The sequence below is a fragment of the Odontomachus brunneus genome, unplaced genomic scaffold (genome assembly GCF_010583005.1).
Source record: "Odontomachus brunneus isolate Ranch 3 - 2012 unplaced genomic scaffold, Obru_v1 Obru_scaffold_059, whole genome shotgun sequence".
Taxonomy (NCBI): domain Eukaryota; kingdom Metazoa; phylum Arthropoda; class Insecta; order Hymenoptera; family Formicidae; genus Odontomachus; species Odontomachus brunneus.
Window position 1 is genome coordinate 649,519 of NW_022639509.1, and position 22,555 is coordinate 672,073.

Below are 22,555 nucleotides of genomic sequence, written 5' to 3' on the forward strand. Positions count from 1 at the left end.
AAGCGAGCTAAGTGTAATAATTCGTCATGTATGACGAACAGTCGAGTATTTCTTCGCGTCTTCGAAAGGCATCCGCCAATGTTGCAAACGTATTACGACAATGGTTGTTGCCGATGATTTACGAGCGCTCACGATAAACGCGCAAGAGAATGGACCGAAGTTACACGCTGCATCGCACGCGGACTCACCTCATTGATCAAGCTTAAAAGATTAAGTCGCGCACGATATATTCGTGCGCGACACTCGCGTCCCGATTACACTCGTCGCCCGAATTTGCGCGGTAATTATGTCCCGCGTACACAAAACGATATGACTTCACAACCTCGCGAGCGGTTCGACACACGCGAATTTCAATATCCCGCGGCGTATTTGACTGTGCGTCCACGTGTCGCAGGGCAAACATTGTAAATTTGTCGAGTGCGGGAAGCTTATTACGCGGGAATTTGTTCGATAGTGCGTTAGGAATTTAATAAGGGAGACCGACTCATAAATCCTCGAGTAATCGCGCGCGACTCTCTGTGACGTCAGTATTCACATCTCCTGTTTATTCAGCATGCCTTCTCTTATATTTTTGTTATTTCGGTTTACGCACGCTGAATATTCCCCCGAGTTATAACGCTTTTTGCCTATTTTCTCAGTGGTAACCGGGGTTTTTATTGTCTTCCTCGATTTTTCTTCTCCCAGATTCGAGAAAATATCGAAATATTATTGAAGCTTTCTTTATTCTTTCAGAATTGAGGATCGTGTAGCTTTTTTAAAAATAAATGGTTAAATATTTTATTTTTAGCGATTTTCGAATAAAAATGTCGCGAGAAACATATACCTTTTAGAATAGTTCGAACTGCCACTCGCAGGAATATGTAAATTCTCAGAAGGCGCAGGTATAATCCTGCAGACAACAGCGGATCATGGTAATGACGGTTATCGGCGGTGTTGTGTAACACGGTGAGTTTGGGAGGTGACATTAGCAAGGCTCTGTTACAAATGTTTTACACAAGAACGGTTAGTGGAGCATAGAATGAAATGACGCATAACACAGGATCGATTGATCGACCGTGCCTCGCTCGTATTTATTTGGCACCGGTTCGTTTTTCTCATCAACGGTAAAGCAAGGACCGCGCGACCAAACGCGGTTAATTATCGTAATGGAGCGCGTGCGTGAATACGAATTTTCTCTCGCTATTTTTGAGCGTAGAATGAAAGTGTAGGATGAAAAAGAAAAAGGAAGAAGAATAGGAAACAACCCGATATATATCGAATGCAACGATATCGACGAGGAGAGGGATGACAGCTAAAGACAAAGAAAGTCGATAGTACACGGTAGTACGCGGCTTTGACAACCGAACGCTGGCAGTAATCTGTGGCAATCAAGGTGTTAAATATCTAATCGTATTTCACGAACGGCACCTGATACTATCGATCAGTTAATTGCTGCAATATCTACCTGCCCGACGACGGACACAGAGGCGCGTTTAATCCACTTCAGCAGGGGAGAAGACGTGTTTCCTTCTCACCGAAGAAAGACTGTCTATCTATCAAAGTTTCACGTTGTCAGTGTCACCCGATAAACCACATTTTTTCTCTCTCTCTCTCTCGCTCTCCCTCCCTTTCTCTCCCTCCCTTCCTAGCACCCTCCTGTCCCTTAGAGTTACAGCTGTGAAGCAAGGGAGCGCGGGACTAAGACAGGAGAGTTTTACATCGTGGCTTGTTATTCCGCTGAAAGCCGCAGTACAAATGATGTTTTCAGGCCTAGGATTGGCCGTTGCATCGTGAAAAAGAGCCATAAATCAGGCCTCGGCGAATTAGACAAAGATCGTCCAAGACTATCGTTTGTTAGTTTCTCCAGTCGTGTCTACGGCGCGCCTCGCATGCTACATACATACACGCGCGCGTAATACATTTCAGATGTAATCTACTTCGTCTGATTCTGTTATCCTTCCCGGCTATCGACTATCGACTTCAACGTAACGGCCTCGGTCGATCGTGGAACTGCGGATTGGCCCCTACAATTCTGCTCTCCTCGAGTGTACATTGAGATTTTTGTCTTATCTAGTATTGAGAGTCATTGGGCGAGAACTTTGGTACGACTTGCGTGCGCAAGTGACTTTTCTCTTCGTGTAATCACGAATCTTTTGTCGACGCGTTCTCCCTCAACACGTGCCGACTCGAAACGAGAGATGCGTGTGATGAAGGTGTGCTTAATTGCGCCGCTAATTAGCGAACTCCAAGATGTCACGGGTATGGTAATTTCGGCGCGTATTACAGAACTCAACGTGAATGTAGGGTAATATCAGGATATCAAGAATTATTGCCGCATGTCACACGCCGCTTTCTCTAATTAGTCGCTTGTTTCTTATTAACGCGTTATTATCGTGACTTCGCGGTGATGTCGGGTTCGCGCTCAAGAACCGCGTCGCGACGGCAATGCAAAAAGAAAATCAATTTCCAGACGTTCGGAAGGCGACGGCGGTTCAGCAGTTTCGGCTAATTAAGTCTCACAGGCACGAGAGTGCAGAGGTAATGTCTTATCTTGCGCGGCTGGTTTCAAATAGACCTCGTCCCAACCGAAACTCTCCGTTTAAAACGACCGAACTTCGTTCCAGCTTCGTTGAAACGTGACGAACCTAGCACGAACCGCACGTTAGTTTCCGCGAACATTAAAAAGAACCCGATGAAATTTCATCAGTCTCGAATTTCTCGCGTGTCTTTGCACAATGCGCGCAACAACGTACAAGCTCGTGCAATGCGGTGCAACGTTGTTTGTTTCCAGTTTAGTGAGCGCTTAGAGTTGGTCTTGTAGCAGCAAGATCTTCACGAGCACGAGAGCGTATTTTCAAATCTTCACTTATATCTATGGAAATAACTTTCATCGCGAGGTACAGAAGAGCCGCGGGCTTCAAAACCTTGTTTACATCGGGCTGAGCTTATTAATCGGATTACGTGGTCTTGTTATGTAAACACTGCAGTAGACAATGCAGCTTGCCGCGTGGTTAATTCGGGATCAATCTTGCGTTATAACATAATTATAGAAATTGTGTGTCGACTGTTCTCATTTCACGGTTGGGTGATGCGCGGGAATCGAAAACGCTCGAACGTCACCAACCGTAATAGCACATGTTGCTAATCGCACGAGTATGCCTCGTGACTACACAGCCCTGTAGTTGATCTCTCCTTTCGGCATGAGTCCTTTCAGCGACTCACGCGTTCGATTTCCTCCTCAGAGGAATTCGGTTGCACATGTATTTTGCGTACGATTTCTATTTTTACCGTTCTTTATGTTCGCGGATATTTCGAGTGAGGGAACCTCGAAATCGCGCGAATTCAACGAGCATTTAAAACTGAACGCAAAACGAGCTCTCTGTATTCATATTTGCCGAACTTTTTCATAAAAAGTTCACTCCCATCGCTTATAATTCCCATGCGTCTCTTTAAAATCTGCGTCTCCAAAAGAGACGCCGTATTTAAATAATTAATTGAGAGGAAATAGCGGAGGGAAGTGCGCGGTATTTCTACGTAATTTTTAACGTGGCGGTCGTTGAGATTTTCTCTTGTCGATAGCGCAGTGGGCGTTTATGAGCGTGTGTGCGATAATGGCAATTTTATGTTATTCGCAACTGTATACGCGTATGCTACGTTACATGCGTAATCTTATCGTGCTTACCGTCCCGGCCGGTCAGAATCGCAAGTTCGCGCTCGATAGCGGCAATATGGATATTGATTCGCTATTTTATTACTACTGATTCGATAAAAGCGTAGTCGGACGGGAAATACGACGAACCCGTCGAATGAGCGGACGCGTGCATGCGAATTCGCGATGATTTTTGCCGCGTTCAGTGTGCACGGCATGTCGGAAACGAGGAGGTTCGCGGAGATCGGGTTAAATTACAGTGGAATTAGGTAAACTCGCCTTGGGTTCCCTATCGAGAACGATAGATACACAACGGGAAACCAGCGCTTTGACTACGCTTGCGGGATTCGGTAAATAAACACGGATGTTCAAACGAAACGCGAAGTGCGTACATCGTCCGAACGAGCATCAATGTGCGTTCATACAAACGGCGAGCATAAATGGAGTCATTGAGTACTCAATCTATTGGTTGGTCGGCTAATCTATCTTCTTTCTAATTTATCCTTTTAAGTAATTATAATTCTTTAGAGCGGAACGTTTCTCTCTCTTTCTCTCTTTCTCCCCCTGCTTCTTTCCCCTTTTTCTCTTTCTGGCATATCAAACAAGCGTGCTCGTTCCTTTGATTTCGCTTAATTGTTTCCGTACCAGCTGAGCGATAAACGTTACTGTTATTCTCGAGAAGAGATTTGACAAAGCAGATATACGAAAATGTAAAAATAGAGAAATCCTAGAGATAGAGAGTCTGCTGGAATTATGTTTTCGCGTAAGATAACATGAAAAGAAATGAAAATACACTTCGCTTCGACTTTGTATACACGTGATGTTACATTTGCTTTTGAATTACACGGCATCGCGATTTTTATTTGCGACGGAGAAAATTGCAAAAATTTATGTGTTTTTTCATGGCGACAATACAAATTGGGAACTCACGTGATGCAGTTGACGATCTATGAAATTCTTGACGCACAAAACATATCGATAACGCATAATAGTTTAACTTCCAGTCGAGTTTCCCGAGCGCGATACGCGAGAGCTCTTAACCAGAATGCTATTTACGTAGGGCCGAAGTGCTTGCAAAATCCTCTGTCCTGTTAAATGTTAAACACGAGTCTGCGTTTCATTTCAATATTCAATCGTCCGACATTACCCACTTGACGTGAATTATTCATTTCGTTTGTGATTAAAGGTTAATTGTGATAATCACATATTACATCGGGAATACGTTCCAAGCAAAGCGGCAATGCGCGACGTATGCTAAATAGTCTCGTTTCTCGCTCGAATGAGTATCCAAGTAGAAAAATCTCCAAGAAAAACTGGTCACTAATCACAAACTGGCCGGTTTTTGTTGGTTAAGATTTATTAGGCAATAAATATCCAGAAACTGAACCGGAAAATATTGACCAGTATTTCCTCACTAATTACTGACTAGAACTAGGCAATAAAAAATGTTTAGTAAATGTTGAGCAGTATTTCGCTCGATAAAAATTCGGAAAATACTGGCCAATATTTCTTGGCTAGTTATTGGCCAGAAATTCGGTAAGAAAAAAATGGTAATTAAAAATAAACTTACCATATCAACATATATGAATTTACATGCTTGACAAGATTTTATCTTCTAAAACATGAGTTTTGTTATTTTTATATTACAATAAAATATAATATTTTACAGTATAAAGTGAAGAAATGGAAACTGACAGATTTTTTGAAGAAAAAGAAGTTTAATTAAAAACTGCTAAAAAACTGGCTAGTTTTACCGTTCAGTTACAAAAGCAAGCGTCGTTTAAACTGACCAGGAACTAGACAATAATCAAGATTTCTGGCCAATTACTGGATAGGAAGAGGTCGCTCTTTTTACTTGGGTACATCATATATCCAAGCCAAACGCGACCGTTGAAAAAGGCGGGAGCTAATTGGAAAGCATTCGCGCGGCAATATTCGCGAGCGGATCAATCTCGATTACCTCGACTTTGATAACGTCGCGCGGCGAGCCCCGTCCACGAATTGCTCTACTTACGAACGTTGTCTGCGGTGGCGCGAGATGCCGAGATATCGGCCTTACTCGTTATGAACGTCAACTCAGCAGATTACACGTAGTCATCGTTGTCGTATAAAGGTCGAGTAACTCAGGTTCGTTATAAACCCCAAAATTGCGTTACGATCACATCGATCTTCGTCAGGCGCGCGCGCGGGAACAACCGAGACAAATCTGCAGCTTCACTCCTTTTGCAACAGCGTACAAAGCGAACAATCGTGTCACAATACAGCGAACACTTCCATCAAGTGCTCTTAGTTTGAGAACTCGAGTGCCGGAGGCCTGCACCGCAATCGTACACCGCAATCGTGCATAGCCAAACCGTCGTCTTCCGATAATCGTCGTCGATGTACTGTCGATCGCAGACGTCAAGCACTCTTGTTCCGTTTACGAGCAAAGTTACTGGCGTATTCTCGGGGTCAATTCAGATTTTCCGACGTCAACTCTTACGAAACCAAACTGCGTATTTATTTGGGACAGCAGGAATGCAACGATCGATGTGAGATCCCCCTCCTCGCGCGCTTCAAGAAATCATCGGAACTCTAACTCACCGAGATCGCACCAGTACCGATTTTTGGCTTGTGTTCTTCGCGACGAGCTTTTGCGCTTTTTTTCCTCTCTTCTCTGTGTCTCTTTCTCTCTCTCTCTCTCTATTTTCTTTTTTTTTTTAAGACGATATCGTCGAAAAACGTTCTAACACACGACAATATTCCCGCGCGCGTCTCGTTTTACTGAGGGAAAGCAGAGAATAGAGCGAGCAGAATTGTTTGCGAGATCGTTTTAGGCCGTGAAAGTGATAGAACTCGACGTTGCGCCCGACGTCCGTCGTGCAGCACGGCTCGCCGTCTACTGACGCGCTCGACGCCAGGCGTCGCGACGCGTAGGGCGTACCTCGTCCGACGGCGCGTCTCTCCTCTTGCCGATGTGGCAATTGACAGCCGGGCTTCTCGTAAAAACGCCTGTATTTTCGCATGTCGGAATATCGAAGCGTCTGTCATAAATTAGCGCAGCGGAGTCGCGGCTCATAAAGCTCACGAGCCGCTAGGCAAATACTTATTCTCGTCAATTCGTGAACTATAACGGAACCGTCATAATAACGAGACGAGCGCGTCATGACGGATGGTCCATTGTACGTTACTGTCAGTGCATACGTCCATGACGTGTTGCTCTCGTGATTTCGTTGAATCTTCGTCGTTTTGTGTTTTGCCGTCTCCCGCGACGCGAGGCATTATAACACGCCGACTCTACACTGAAAAGAATATATTTGAAAGCTTATTTATGGCATAAAACTTTATTTCACAGAAATGAACTCTATACTCCACAAGTGTAAATGTTCAAGTATCCTTTTTCTCAATGCGGGCATCGTGCCGGCGCGACGATTTAACGAGTCGATGGTGAGTCGAATTTTCACCGTCGCGCGATTATTCCGCACGTCGCACTACATCAGTGTCAGGCCCCTAAAATTTAACACGCGACCCCTACGTTCATTTTTAGACATCTTTACACCATCAGCTCGTCGTATTTAATATGCGATGCAGTGATATAAATTATTTCCGTTAAAATGCAAATTATGGGCTATTTGTGCCCTGGGCGCGATTAACATTTTAGTTGCGCATAAATAATACCATCATAAATTATGCATTGCTGGTAACACACCGTGTTGGTCGGAATTGATTAATATCTTTCCCGTTTTTGAATAAAATAAGGATACTAACAAGCCAAATGATCGCGGCAGAGGTAGTCATCGGGTGGCGAGAGCACTTGCGGTTACCGCCCTTGGAGAAACGAGGGAATTACGTCCGTTGATCTTCGTCAGCGGGTATTATACTGCTGTGTTATTATATACGGTGAATTGCACGGTATCATGTACGATTTGAGGCAGCCTACTTCATGTGTTGATAACGAAGCCTTTTTCCTATCTGATTACATCGTTATTGTGGGACTCTTTTATCTTCGCGTAAGACTGGGAGCGCCGCGAAAGTTACGAGGGACAGCGCGATTGATAGAGAGACTTTCGAGATTTTTGATTCCCAAAGTTACAGATAGGCGTGCGAGATTCGAGGTCACGCGTAGCGGATCGCGTGCCAAGCAATAATACCACTATCACTACAGCCGGGGAATATCACGTGTTAGCAGTAAATCGGGTTTTCGGAGTTTTCTGAACTCTCCTCTGCTACTGGATATTTATTGATCCGCGCGGGCATAGAGTCTTCGTTTAAGATGTAAGAACGTCGTTTTCGGAGGGCGAATCACGAGGCGAGAAAAGAGGCCCTACTTTTCTGCACATAAAATAATTGCGTATTTCTAGGATATAGAAGTGCTTTGATGAATCTAGAGTCGGGATTTTCTCTATGCGCGAGAGAGCTTGACAGGTAGGTGTACTTAAAATTTAATTTGATGGTCGGCAGTGGCTGCGCATTTCATCCGTTAATTAAATCTCAAATTATATCATCCGCTGAATGAATTAAAGAAACAAGATCCCTTTATCTATTTGCACCCCCGGAATGTAATCTGTGAGGAATCCTCAAATCGAATATTAAATAGCTCTGGTATATATTCGACGTTCCGGCCAAATATTTCCTTAGCAGTATTTTTTTTAAGAAAAAATTCACGTCGAATTCTCTCTCCTCGGAGAATCCGAGAGAATTCGTTGCTTAATATTACTCCGTACAACGCGGATGACATATATTCGCTGCTATGTTTATTGATATTTCCTGAAAATCTACTAAAAAGTATGCTTTAATATTGAAAAATTTCTAAAATATATCACAGATATATACGATATGTATTAAGTGCATTTGCTACTGTTTGTATGTCGGATATCGCGTTTAAATATCTTGATTGTCATTTATACTTATTTTCCTATAACTTGAAGCATTTTTCTTTTAAATTATCAAACTCGACAAGATTGAACATTGTAATTTTTTGTAATAACCAAAAATGCAGCAATTTCGAGCTTGCAACAGCTATTTTTATTCCTTATTACCCGGAGTTAGCATAAAACGATGTTATACCAACGAGACACTTTATGCCACGTTAGTCACGTTGAATACGAAAAATAAAAAGAGAACAGAGCTACACGACGAGCAATGAGTCTGGTCAAAGGTCATCGTGCAATCGAATGCTGCGATAGCATTGAGACGTGAAGTCGCGTTTCTGCATTCAGCGTAAATAGGACAAAACCAGGTGAGGCATAAAACTGACAATACGTTCCTCCCGCTGTCGTATCGATAAAGAAAGAGAATTTAATTCGCATACCTTCTGTGCGTATGACTAAAATATATCTTTATAATATTTGCGCCAACAAAGTTTTAATATTCAAGCATCCTATATTTGTTTCGTATTAAAAGTTCAGTGGAACTCAAAGATTTAAAAACTTAAAAATTGCCGATTCTGAATAATAAGGAATAAAAAAAAAACAGTAAACTCGATGGCGAAATTGCTGTATTTTCGCTTATTACAAAAATTACAATTTAATTAAAATTTAAAAATTTAATTAAAAAAATTCGAGAAACGGATTAAAGAGAGAGAACGGATCAGAGCGGGAGAGAGAAAGAGTAAAGGATTTCTTTCCCTTTGACCCGAGATTTACTCTAATTCAGCTGTAGCGCGTCGGCCATATAATTATACTAATAGCGCGTACGCAGATACACTGTTTTTACAGAATCACGCGATAACTTTGACAGACGTTGTATTGTTGTTTCAAGCATATGTCGAACCGTTAGTCAATTATTCGGATATGAAACGTAATAGCTTCCAAGCGAGGATTAGCCGCGACGATCAATTAATTGATGAAAATTATTCAGCCGTGCGAGACTCATCTTACTCCTGGAGAATTAGGTTTGTATTACGTCGGAGAATAATTTCAGATCCATTTATCGTTTAAAGAACGACGGGTAAGCTCTCAATTCCCAATAAAAATCGAAATAAAAATGTGTGAATTACTTCCTCTTATAGTCGTTCTGTTAAATTTTATGTCAGGTCAAGGTAATATCATCCAAAGTATATAATTTGATTTGAGTTTCTCGATTCGGTCATCTGCAATTAGCGTTAATGGACGATTACCGAACGCTTAACGATTCTCGCGTTCTTCGTTTCTCAACTCGCAAAGTCACTCGCATCGTGAAATTCCTTAGTCGAGCTGTTTCTTGCTTCAGTCCGGATCGGGTCGCGGCCGCGGAGTAGATAAGCGAATTTAACGAAAGTTTCCAGTAACTTGATCAACTCAGTCTTTTGTAACTTCGACGTCTCTTCACGGGGCGAGTTATATTGCTGTCAACACGCTCATTCTTCTATTAGACTTTATTAGTTTCGCTATTTGCCGAGGGGCGCGTCACGCAAGAGAGGTCGCGGTGTCACGCGAGGAGTGAGAACCTCATTATCGGGACTTTAATTAGGAATTTGACGGGGCAGTCGGCATTTCCTCCGCGCGTGTCGCGGAATATTTCCGCGGTCGATGCCGTAGAGCGAGCTATGCTACGAGAGTGGTTCTTCCCGCTCGGAAAGTGGGCTACGTTCGACGATCATGCGAGTAACTCGCGCAAGCACAAAGGTGACGACTATCGATAGAACGTCAGTCTCTCGATCGGGTTTCACTGCTGCAGTTCGCGTCGCGATCTCGTAACTTGGAATTCGCCGTGGCCTTCGAGACGAACATTTCACCGTTGGCGCCTCGTTGCATTGGAAACCATGGAACTCCTGAATCGAAGGGTGCGAATATATTTTCGATTCGCTGCGTATCGTCGAATGCTTCGAGTACCTTTTAAAGCATTCACAGGTTGGGGAATGAATGTATTTGTACGTTTCTCGAGCTCTTTTTTCTGCTTCTTTTCTCGCGTTCGGGAGAACGTTAATCAAAGACTCAAAATATGTATTTAATTTGATGCTTTCCGTAGAACAAGTAATTATTTCGCGAGGGACGTGAAGGAGTTCCGAATTTAATCCCTAAACTCCTTCCGAAGATTTAGTGGAAGAATGACAAAACTTTTAAACCAACCTAAGAAATTAATTTTTTACGATGCACTGAGGAGAGTTTTCGAATCTCTCTGGGTAGTTTAAAAAAAAAATCCACTTAAAACTCGACCATTTCTCCCTTCAAAAGGCTAACCTAATCAGATTTACATATGAAAATTCGCGGGATATTCGCCGATAAATGCGGGATATCAACGTTCTCGAGCTGCAAAACAGTTAAAAGCAACAGATATTCCACGCATAAACTGTTTTGCCGTAAAATATACTGTTATTAGAAAAAAAGCAAATGCTATTAAAAGCAACTGTTATTAAGAGAAAAAGCAAATGCAAATTCTTGCCATCGTGTTTGATTCGGTTACCGTACAGGTATTTCCATCTGTGTAATTTCGCATTCACTGGAGTATATTCTGGATTCGATAATATCGATCATTGATGAGGGCGTCGATAAAATACATGTATCAGTTACCTCTGCATGATTTTATTACTTGTTCTTCCGCTCTCTGCGATCGCTCGCGCTGCTGTATTTCCATACAGTCGTAAATTATTATTTAATACGTTATATATCGCACAGATGTATATAATGCTTCTATCACATGTGAGATTATTACTTTTGCTCATTTCTTCAATAGAATTTCCTGGCACGCGTGCCGGCTTTTAAATTGCCGCGAGTCCGGGAAGTTTTCGATATCGAATTTCCACGTATAGTCGATTATACTGTGACAAGTAGTTTTAAGTGATGTTTTTCTTGCTAATCAATTCCTTGTGTATTCTGTTTAAAAAAACACGATCGCTTCTTTTTCCTTCATTCCTTTCCGAGTTGAAATTTTGTTCCTACCTTTAACCTCAAGATCCCATTTAACGTCTATTTTGATACTCTGAAGTCTACATCAACCTCTTTGGATTCTATTTAACTAGCTTTGAGAGGTCCTTTTTAAAACTTACAAGTGGTATTTTATGCGTTTTTTGCTATTTAGAGGTAAGTAGTTGCTAAATGGGATTTCAATTTCTAGTATATATTATACATACACTGACTCTTCAGAATATTCGCGAAGAGAATATTATAGTTTTTTTTTTTTCATATATATTCTTATCAATACCTATATTTTACTATGTTTTTAGTCTAGGAGAATAGAGTCCATCTTGTTAAGGAATATAGTATATTTGAACGAGAAACATAACAACTATGTTTAAATTTTAATAGCAAATTTTTTAATAGCACATTTTAGTTCCTAAAATATAAATAGCATATACACTGAGAGAAAAATTATCTTAAAATCAACAAATATTTCCTTGGTGGGTGCCATTAACATATTTACTTAAATCTACATTCTCTTTACTTAAATCAAATATTGTTTACTTGATTTAAATAAACAATATTTGATTTAAGTAAAGAGAATGTAGATTTAAGTAAATATGTTAATGGCACCCACCAAGGAAATATTTGTTGATTTTAAGATAATTTTTCTCTCATAGAAGAATAATATTTACGACGATCTATTTCTCAGTAACAAAATTCTCTAGTAATTGTTAATATAAATTTCGAGATCTCTCGTTCCAAAGTGTAGGATGCAACGAAAGATAATATACGTCGTGATATCTTTCAGAGGAGACCTTTAAGACGAAGATGTAGAACCTTGCGCGGAATTTTCGTAAATCCTTCGTGCTACTCTGTGAAGTCGTTATCGCATATTCGCGCGTGGAAAAGTTTCACCACTCTTTGCCTCGGGGGACACCTTTATCGCTGTATACGACCGCTTTTGAGCTCTGGTCTTCACGTGATAATAACTTGGCGCACACTTGAAATCGCGGGTAGTAACTGCCGAAAGTGTCGCGTTGCGACGGAAACAATCCGACGGGGACTCGTGGAATTTATGTCGATTTTTATTTCATATGTTTCTGCACGGATATGGATGTGAGAGGACTTTCAATTTTCCGGCCAAGCCGTGCCGCGCTAATGAAATTTTGTTCTGCACAAAACCAATTAATCTTTTTAGCGCGCGCGCGCGCACGAGATGTAATACGCCAAATCGCCCTTTCAATTTTAATCGACAGCTTTACGTTTCCATACTCTCACCGGAACTAACGAATTGGTGTCCCGCAGAAATGAGCAAATCCTGCGGAATATCAGGGATTTATTTTTGCGATTAATTGAGTTTCATCAGCGTAATTAACGTTCTGAAATTGCCTTTCGATGATGCGGCTCGCCGGCGTAATAGTGCATAAAATAGTTCTTTGTCGCTTGTGTAACATATAGTCTGGGCGGTTTAGTGCAAGGGTAATTCGATCAAATTAGCGGGTATCATGTGGATATACCTTTTCTATAAACGTTACCAAGATTTTCGTCCTTTTTCATTCAATGAACGAGGATCGATATTGTTGTCGGATCAATGCGAAACGAATTACTTCAAGCCGTGCATTCGATAAATTTAAATCTCTCCTCCGGGCAATAATGTAATGTGCAAGATCAAATGTCCGCCGAGTTAAATATCGTTCGACAATACGAGGAATAACACGTATCGATTTCTAATATTTAACAAGCCTCACCGACTGCGAACGAAGTTCTCGTTCGCGGTCTTTGAGCTCCAGGGTTGATAAAAGCCGTTAACAGCCGCAGTCTGTAATTAATATGCAATCGAAATAGCACGTATCTCTCGCGGATTATAAGCATCGATGGGAAGTTAGCTGGAGTGAGCGCGAATTGCGGGCGGAACTTTGCGAACTTTTATTCCAGACATTTGTCTAATAGCCGTTCTGACTAAAAATTTATCTCCTAGTCCTGATCAGGTTGATATCAATGAGTTATTTGCTTTATGTCAAATAATGTTATAGTACTGATAAGTCATATAACGCAGAGTGATAACCAAGATCTTATTAATAACAAGGATTATCAATAATTAGGACTCGACATCATCTTATACAAATCAAATAATTGATTAACTTGATCAGAAAAATACATATTGTGCATTCAAATAAATGTTACTTGTTTTAAGTATTTATAAGTTTTCACATCCGCAAATCCATCATAAGTTTATCGTAAACATTAAATTTATTCAAGATATGTTCTGACTCCTAGTAAGTTTAGCATTTCAATTGAGAATGTTAAATTTAATAAAAAATACAGTTTGTTATTACTTTATAGTTGAACTTATTACATTATAGTTGAATCGATCTTTTCTTTGATAAAGTTTTGTAATATTCTTGCGAATAAATTCTTCTTTTGGGCACATGATAACGATAAGCTTATCTAAAATTCCTGACGAGTATATATTTCAAGACTATTATTAAGAAAATATTCTCTGTTGAAGATGAGCCAAGAGAAGTAAAGTAAACTGAGTTAATCGTTAGATTAGTTATCTGAATTTTCTCAATAGCAAAATAATATTTTCTGTGTGTGTCATGGGATGAATTTCTAGTCAGATAATAAAGTCGCAATGTATTGTCACTCGTCCAACGCGAGCCACGTGATTCACGATCGCGCTTCGCATTTTCGCGCCGAGTGAACTCATCGTGAGCGATGATGTGTCTTAATTTCTCCAGATGACAGTAGTTGGGGTGGATCTGGCGCAAAGCCATTTGTACGGCTTACGTGGAGTAGCCTGCTGCACGTTGTTACTTCAAACAATCCGCGTTGTTTCAAGCAGGTACCTTCCCCGCGAACATTAATTCTCTCGCGAAGTAAATATCGGTCGGCGACGAGCGTCGCCGGAGCGTTTAAAAGGTTTCGAGGCGCAATGTTGATTTTATCGCGTGTGGCGGATGGACGTGTGTTGTAACACACACATACACGCACACACGCGAGAATTCGTATTATTTTTCTTCTCCTTAGATTAGCGAGGTGCAATCCAAACACGATAATTTCGAATGTAAGCTCACGCACGGTATCGCGCACGCGTGTGCACTTTCCGCCTTCGGCTCTCTCGAAGAGGCTTTCGGCTTTCAGCTCGCAGCTGTCGCCCGTTTAGCCGTGTTAGGCTGTCGGCTTTAGCCTCCATTTCGAAACTTCGTGGACTGTTCCCGAAATTGGAATCTTCATTTTACACATCATGCGGCAACTTGAAATGCGCAGTTCGTTTTTCTCTCCCTCTTGCACGATGAATTGATTGTGAGTGGGAGCACCGGCATTGTCTCGGCTAGTTCCTGTTAGTAGTAATGAACATTTTCTCCTCATGCTTGCGTCACAGTGAGGCCGCGTTAATTGCAGTGCAAACCCTCCCATTTGTTCTTACTGCAAGTTACCACTATCGCGCGGCGGAGTCGCGTGTCTCGTTGCAAGTAACGAGCGTAAATCGGTGTCATAAATCTACAAAGACGAGGCGCGCGAAAATCGCAACAATAAAACCACCTCTCGCACAGTCGCTATAAATCACGCGGGTCGTCGGTGAATCTCCTCAATTCCTGATGTCTCGCTGAACGTCGTCTTTTTCGTTAGCGTTATATTAATAGTCCCCGACCGTGCCTCAATTCAGGGGGGTTATCGTTTCATTATGCCACGATGCGACTCGATACAAAGCCCCCGACGGACGAACAATTACGATCTCGCGAATATCGACGGAAATGTTTTCTTTGATACCGTCTTTTCCGCTCTTATCCCTCCCGACGTCGGCAACTCAAACGTTATAATTTTTTCGCGAGACTATCTTTACATTATCAACGTTTCCCGACTATACGATTAATCAGAATTGTACATCGCTATTTGTGGAGAACGTTTTACTCGATAACGCGATAACGTCTGCGCGTAGCTATCTCGCCGTAATCACCGCGTCATTGTGTCTATGAATGTTAATTAAATGCGACTCGTGAATACGTGAACACGTTCACGTATTTAAGTATCGTCGACTTACTCGCATATTAAGTCAATTATAATTTTTGTTTTTTATTTGCAAATCACCATTACCTGAGAACGGCTCGTGCTGCGACGAAGACAAAGGAATGATCGGTAATCCGATCAGCTATTTTCTTAACTCGCGTTCTGTGCTTTCGAGATTGAAAAAATACTCTCGATTATTCAGATTCGCTGTACGAAAGAAACAATTCCGTTAGTGTAGCTAAATTTTTGTCGCCTGGTAAGAATAAGGACCAGGTGAAAAACTCGGTGGTTTCTCTAAATTTTTTAGGTTGAGACTTTACGCGAAAAATAGGCAATCGAATTATTCGAATTTGAGCGATTTTTCACTCCCACAAAGCGAATTCTTCATTCTGACCCGCCGGGTGAAAATATTCACTCAGCGATTCCGTGTGAATCTGATCTGTTTCTCCGTCACAGCTAATCGAGCTAATTGATTGAAACATTCGTTCACATGAGAATCCACTTCGAGCTTGAGAAAAACATACACTTTTGCGATTTTGAGCGGTACTATGTTTCCATTATCGCTTCAAGCGAAAACACTTTTCGCTCGTTTTGAAATGAGATATCACTTCAAAAAACTTGAGAAGTAAGAATAGAAATATTCGTGTAAGAAGTTCCTATTCAGTCACATATTCTCAGTTATTGCAACCGACTATTAATACAGCCAAATGTTCAGACAAATGTTTTTGTAAAATATCTCAGCCGATTTTGTTAAATGCTGATCAGCTCATCATGTAATATTAACGACTACCGAATAAAGTAATTGTTGTTATTATTATTATATCATTTCGCGTTGCCGAATTTTCATCTGGTGCTTACTCAGTTGTACGAACTGAGATTTATTCCCTGTGTGATTTTATGCAGGAACCACGACGAAGGTATTTCTGTCAATTAGTAGCACGCGTATGTTCCTTTCTGTGACCATAATCGACGTAAACTCCCGCACGTTCTCTCCCTCTCTGCGGCTTCGGAACTTACCGTCCACAGAAACTCACGCAAGCTGATTAACTCTGCGCCTTCCTCTGCCGGAAGTCTGTACACTTCCCTACCTGCTTCTCCTTCCTCTCTCTCACTCCATTTTATGTTGTAGTAGCCATATCCACGCGCTGTTTACTCAGTACCTTTACCGTGTTTTGCACTTAGTGCGTTACCCGCCCGTGCTTTTAGTGCCTACTGAGGCAGCTGCTTTGTCATCGATTTCTATTAATTCTTAACGTACGCGCCTGTTCTATTGTCGCTGGATAAGCGGGGGATTTAAGTATAGATCTGCGCGATTACCGAGGATCACAGGGGCACGCTGGGATGGAGATCCCAAGGGAGTAACTTAATTGAAAAAATGTATATTCTAAACAGAAACGGCGACTTTTTTTAAGAGGCAAGACGCGCGTCTTACATTCTTACACAATATAATATAAAAATATAACATAATTATATAAATATAATACAATATAACACAACACAATACAAATTTAACAAAATTGTAAAACAATTCGAGAATTCAGTTTCCTCGATTTTTGTGTTTTGATATTAGGAGAACGAAATGAACGAGGAAATATTACGAAGTTCTAGCGAGAAATTAAAAATTCCAGAATTTAGTTCCTCCGATTTTCGCGTTTTGATATCAGGAGAACATAACAAGCGAAAAAGTATTACGAAATTCTGACGGCCAATTCGAACCTGGAGAATTCAGTTTTCTCGATTTTCGCGTATCAAGAAAAGAGTAAAGAGTAACGAGTTAGTACGAAAATGTTGCCGTCTCATATAGTATTCCCCTGTTGAGTATGTCCAAAGGAATATAACTGAAATATAAAAAAACGTCTGTGTTCAGTTATATCCAGTCTGTTGTTTTTTGTATTTTCGGATAAAATCAACGAATAAAATCAACCTATCACGACACAAACAAGAATCTCTCGTGGCTGCAACGGGCAAGCGTTTGGCATGGCGTTTTAATTAAAATTCTCACCCATTGATCTCCTGTTAATCCGTCGGCGTGAAATTCGAACTCCCGCCGACCTGGGCTACCCGCACAATCGTTTTCGTGCAATCTGCAATCGTATCTCTTCTGACAGATCGCGTGCAATTTAGTTTGCACATCGCTCGGGGAAGTTATCAACAATTGTAGCGGCAACTAATCGCCGATGAAACGATCAGCCACGATCGACTGGCTGTTGCGACGAGAGATTTCGAAGTTTTCGGAGCCGTATCGGCTCCGTGCAAATTAACTCGACTGGATTGGCGTATATGCCCCGATTAGTTTGTCCCTGATCGTGAAATAGAACCAAGCCAGCTTCGGCGGCAAAAGTCGTTTTCCAGCGCGAACAGAGTACTCCGTGGGCATCAGCTAAAAGTTCACCACGTCCATAACCTATGGTTTCGCAATTTCTTTTTTTCCAAACCGCGCTTCGACAGCGTGCAACTTTATATTTACAGTGAACTTTCGGCACGTTCCCGAGCTTCGTTCCTTCGTAAGTTATGAGCTTTTGCCGCTACTCTTTCTCTTTCACGAATGGTCGCAGCACATGTTACGCGGACCTCCGCAGGTAGCGCGGCGATGAATTTTTCAGCACGTGCAAACACGCCGAGTTCCCTCCTTGTTTTTCAAGCTTCTGTTACGCATGATGAATACAAAATATATGTTACGTAAAAAATTTTCACGATTTTTCTGCCGAGGTAATTCATAAAATTTGCAGACTGTGGATCGCCTCCGGCTTCAAAAACGAGGTGGATGATGTTCGCGACGATATTCGTGCAGAGCAGATATATTTTGATGAAACGTTGAATAAACAATCGTGCACGACGAATACAATCGCTGTGATTGTCAAGAGATAATTTCCCGTTCGCGCCGTAAATATCGCGCTCTCTATCTTCGCGATATTTACGGCAGATAAACAATTTTGTTTCTCGCGCCCCTCGCCTGATGACATCCATGACACTTTTACGTGCGCGGAGTTCTCACACGGATGAGAGAATCAGCGATACATTTTCCTTAGCGTCGCGGCAGTCGGTTTGGCAGTACATCCGTAGTGTCATCGCAAACGGCCGGCTATTCTCCGCACCTACGCACGATGTTTCTCCATTTGCGCTGATTTCCGCCTCCTGAGTTCCCCGACCATTTTTCCCATTATCTCCTTTACGTCGCTTTTACGCACGGCCTCGCCGTGTGTATGCTCTTTGTGCGCGCCCCTTTACCTTCACCTTTCGTCCTTGCTCTTCGTTTCCTCAACTTCGAAGCGGTGAGATAGGGAGAGTACTTAATGGGGTACACACAGGTCCGGAAGACTCGAGATATATACCCTTACCCCACGGAGGTCAAAGGTTCACGAACCCCGAGACGAGGATGGAACTACTAGTTCCGATCTTCTCTCTCGCCGCCGGCTCTCTTTTTTCCTTTCCCTCTTCTCTTATTTGGGAGGGACGCCGACACGATGCTTATCGCTCGCGCCTCTGCGCAATCATGCAAAGACCCGCTAATATTTTGCACGCGGCGGCCTCGTGTATATTTCGCAACGGCGCTTAAACGTTTGCAAACACTGCTCCAGCTGTAAGCCAACGGCTAGTGTAACTTTAAATCTTTATTGATTAATCATAATTATCGATAATGGATGTATCCATATAAAATGAAAACGAGTGTTCGTCTTGTTCCTCTCATATTCGTGTTTTATTTTATACAAATCATCAATTATCCATTTAATATTATATTATTATTACAATAACTCTGTTGTATTTTATTATTCATTACATTTTGTGCATTGCGTTTCGAGCTGACGAAAAAAAGCGCTGCGAGGAATAATTTATTTATTTAGGAGACGGAAGTTATATACAACTGTTTCCCTATCTTTCTCAAACACATTAATCCACGGCAAAGGGTTCGCTGGTAGTTTATGTGCCTATTTACTGCGGATCCTACCTCGGAAATACCCGTGAGTCGCTTTTATCGAGACTATTTTTCTCGCAGAAATACGGAAGGATCGTTTTTTTTTTTATAGATTTTGTATAGAATGTCTTATCGCGGAAGCCTGGAGGCGACGGCACGATCAAATCGGTGAGCGCGTTGCAGAATATATTTAATGAAGCAACGTTGAAACGCGAGGACACTCAATCTACTCAATTTACTCAAAGTAAACGAACAACAGGAAGGAGGAACAACATCCATCGCGTGAACAAGAGTGAGGGGTTATCCCCGCGACGCTTCACGTATCTAATATCGAGCTTAAGATATTGAAGTTATTTTCAGAAGCGCAATTTGGCCAAGTTGCTTTCGAAAAGAGCCGTTTGCGCCGAGGAACCCCTCAATTTTCTGGACTCTTGAGTCTCCAGTGCCACCCGTCTGCCCTCGACGTTTCACATTTTCATCGATTTTCGCGAACCTCGACTGTCAATTTTAAATTTCTCTCCCCTCTATCTCTTCTTTCGTTTTGCACGGTTAAATTCCTTAAATAAACGTGTATAACATGAGTAAACGAGAAACCGCGCTTGCGGAGGCATTAGGAATATATTCATGAAACAATTAAGTATCTCAAAATACGACAAATTCAAAAGCTCATAGACATTTCCATTTTGTAATTAACAATACAATACATCTAATATAAATAGCACTCTAAATAAAAAGATATTCGTATACAATTCAAATAAAAACTGATGAAAAATAAGAAGAAATAAAGATTTTTTTATTCAAACAGAAATCAAATCTTTTCTTCTCTCTCTCTCTCTCTCTCTCTCTCTTTCAAATATCAAAATAAAAATTTAGCAAATACTTGGTCACTTGTGCGAATACCTCGGATATTTTCGCACCCTCCAAGATATTTTCCACGCTCGCCGCACGCCAAACTGTATCCGGCGCAACTGCACGCAACCGGAAGTGTAGACACCGCGGCCTGTCGATGAATTCAATTGAGATTTTCGGCGACCACGTCGCGCCGACGAGGGAGCTTTTCATGCGTTCAGCGCGATGCATTTCGCGCTCTGTTTCGGCTTGTTTCGTCGCGGCAGCCCCTCTTCATCCTCGTGTCGAGTGCACTTAGCGCGTTAACACGGCATATAAAGCATTATAACGCATTTCAAAGGACGATTCCACAGGACATACACACAGACGCACACGCGACTCGTGCACCGCGCGACAGCCACGAATTGATATTAAATCCTTCCTTTGAAATTTTTTTTGTGCCCCGGGCGAACCGCGAGGGGATGCACCGCCGGTACACCGCCGATGCACAATGGAGCTTGATTGGCTCCCGATACTTACACGCGTGTGCGAATTTTCGCCGCCATCTGTATCGCGTTCGATGCGACGCGGTTCGTGCAGCGTTTATCAAGAGGCGTGCAATTTGCGATCGCATAAAGATCTCGCCAACGAGGGCGAGGATCGCGATTAGCGTTCTCTGGAAGCGTTCCCGCAGCTATCCGAGACGCGATATCGGCGATCTCTTGCGAGCTTCGAGGGGAGATAGACGATGGAGATCGGAAATTGGGGCAGACGTTCCTCCTCGGTGGGAAACAGCAATAACGGCGGGCCGATACACGGTCGAAATTCCAGCTATTTATCGCGTATTTGTTAAAGCTCTTTTTAACGCGCCATGTTTTTGCCAGACATTCAATTTGCAAGAGAAGTCGCCAATGTAAACGTGCCTTGTTGCGCAATCGCCTCTGTTTCTTTTGATATAAATTATCTGAAGAGCGAAAATGTCTTATCTATGAATAATATATTATTGTATGTGATAACAGCGACATCTGTACGTGCAATAACACATTATTATGAATCATGTATACATATATATACATATATACACACTCCATATATACATATTCCATTTTGTAATTTAGAGCAATTTATGCACGGCACAACTGTCTTCAAGATCATTGAAATTGTTGAGATTTACAATCACGTGAATGAAACATGATTGTTGGTGTTTTTTTGGTGTTTCAGCTGATATATTTGACGAAGTGAGCGAGCAGGTGAAGAAACACAGCGGTTTGAAAGCGAACTGCGTAGGCGGCGGAAGGATCGAACACCACCCCGACGACAAGTTGATCAAAGTTTATGGATATTCGCAAGTGAGTCTGCGAATTTAATTAGGATGCCTGGGTTATCATCCTGATCGTTTCATCGACGTTTCATAACGTGCGCAAAATAAAAAATCGTCCCGCTTTGCAAAGTTCGCTCGTTCAACTTTCTGAAATCTTAATTCTTCCGACATATGGCGTGTGTATTTTTAATTTCCTGGTTATTCGTTTGATCATCACAGCCGTGTATTTTACTGCGCGAAAAAATATTTTCTGATCGAACTTGCATTTGCATCTTTCAAGCAAAGAAAATTGACAATCAGCTGACACGCGCAGATCGCGAAATTATCGAACGTTGGAACGGTGCACTCAACGTTCCAGACGAATACGCATCGCGGTACGTGCGATTTAACGGCGTAGGTTGCAAAACGGTCTAGACAATCGGATTGGGACGTCAGCAAACTGTCAAAACTGAGAATCATTATCGGCGGACTTACGCAGTGATAATATAATTAGGAACACTAAATAATAGTGATAATAGTGCTAATAAAATTAATAGTGAATGAATAATAAATTAATATATAATATAACGAATTAATAGTGAATGAATAACAGTGAATGATAATAGTGTTAATAATTAATGATATAATTATATCAGGCAAGTCTATCAGTAATGACAAACAAATTTTGATTCAATTTTGATAGTTTAGAGCCCCCAACCTCACTGTGTCCGAACCGTTTTGCAACCCACTGCACGTATTTTTGCCTACGCCGCTGCAAGCTCGTCATAAGCTCTGTTTGCATACGACGTCACGTGTCAAACTTTAGCGGATTAAATTGGTCTGCTCGAAAATTCGTACGTTGCTGTTGCGATTTAACAGAGAGCCGCGCATGTTTTATTGGCGATATCGTAACTCGCGATATTCCCACCTGTACGTAATTCTTGCGTCCCAAATTCTTCTTATTCCATTACGGCGGGCGAGAACTGCGAAGAAAACTCAACTAAACAATAGTTAATTCAATAATCACTAAAATCAACTATTTCTTTAAAACTATTGTTATATATATGATATAGAAC

At 41.7% G+C, this 22,555-nt stretch overlaps 2 protein-coding genes across 7 annotated transcripts in view; one reads left to right on the forward strand and one right to left on the reverse strand.

Moving 5' to 3' along the window:
- The window catches only part of LOC116845892 (14 kDa phosphohistidine phosphatase-like), a 73,030-nt gene that overhangs the window by 47,174 nt on the left and 3,301 nt on the right, over window positions 1-22,555 (forward strand). Inside the window, exon 3 of the mRNA XM_032819108.1 lies at window positions 21,401-21,528. Within this exon, the coding sequence (XP_032674999.1) occupies window positions 21,401-21,528 (128 nt within the window). The remainder of the gene's footprint in view (window positions 1-21,400; window positions 21,529-22,555) is intronic.
- The window catches only part of LOC116845891 (arrestin homolog), a 107,393-nt gene that overhangs the window by 46,280 nt on the left and 38,558 nt on the right, over window positions 1-22,555 (reverse strand). Inside the window, exon 1 of one of the 6 annotated variants that reach the window (XM_032819106.1) lies at window positions 20,252-20,734. The exons of 1 other annotated variant lie outside the window; for it this stretch is intronic. The gene's annotated coding sequence lies outside the window, so the exon portion shown is untranslated. Of the gene's footprint in view, window positions 1-3,661; window positions 5,568-5,642; window positions 6,724-20,251; window positions 20,735-22,555 lie in introns of those variants that run through there. 4 more of the 6 variants (XM_032819101.1, XM_032819103.1, XM_032819105.1 and 1 more) reach the window with 4 other exon arrangements.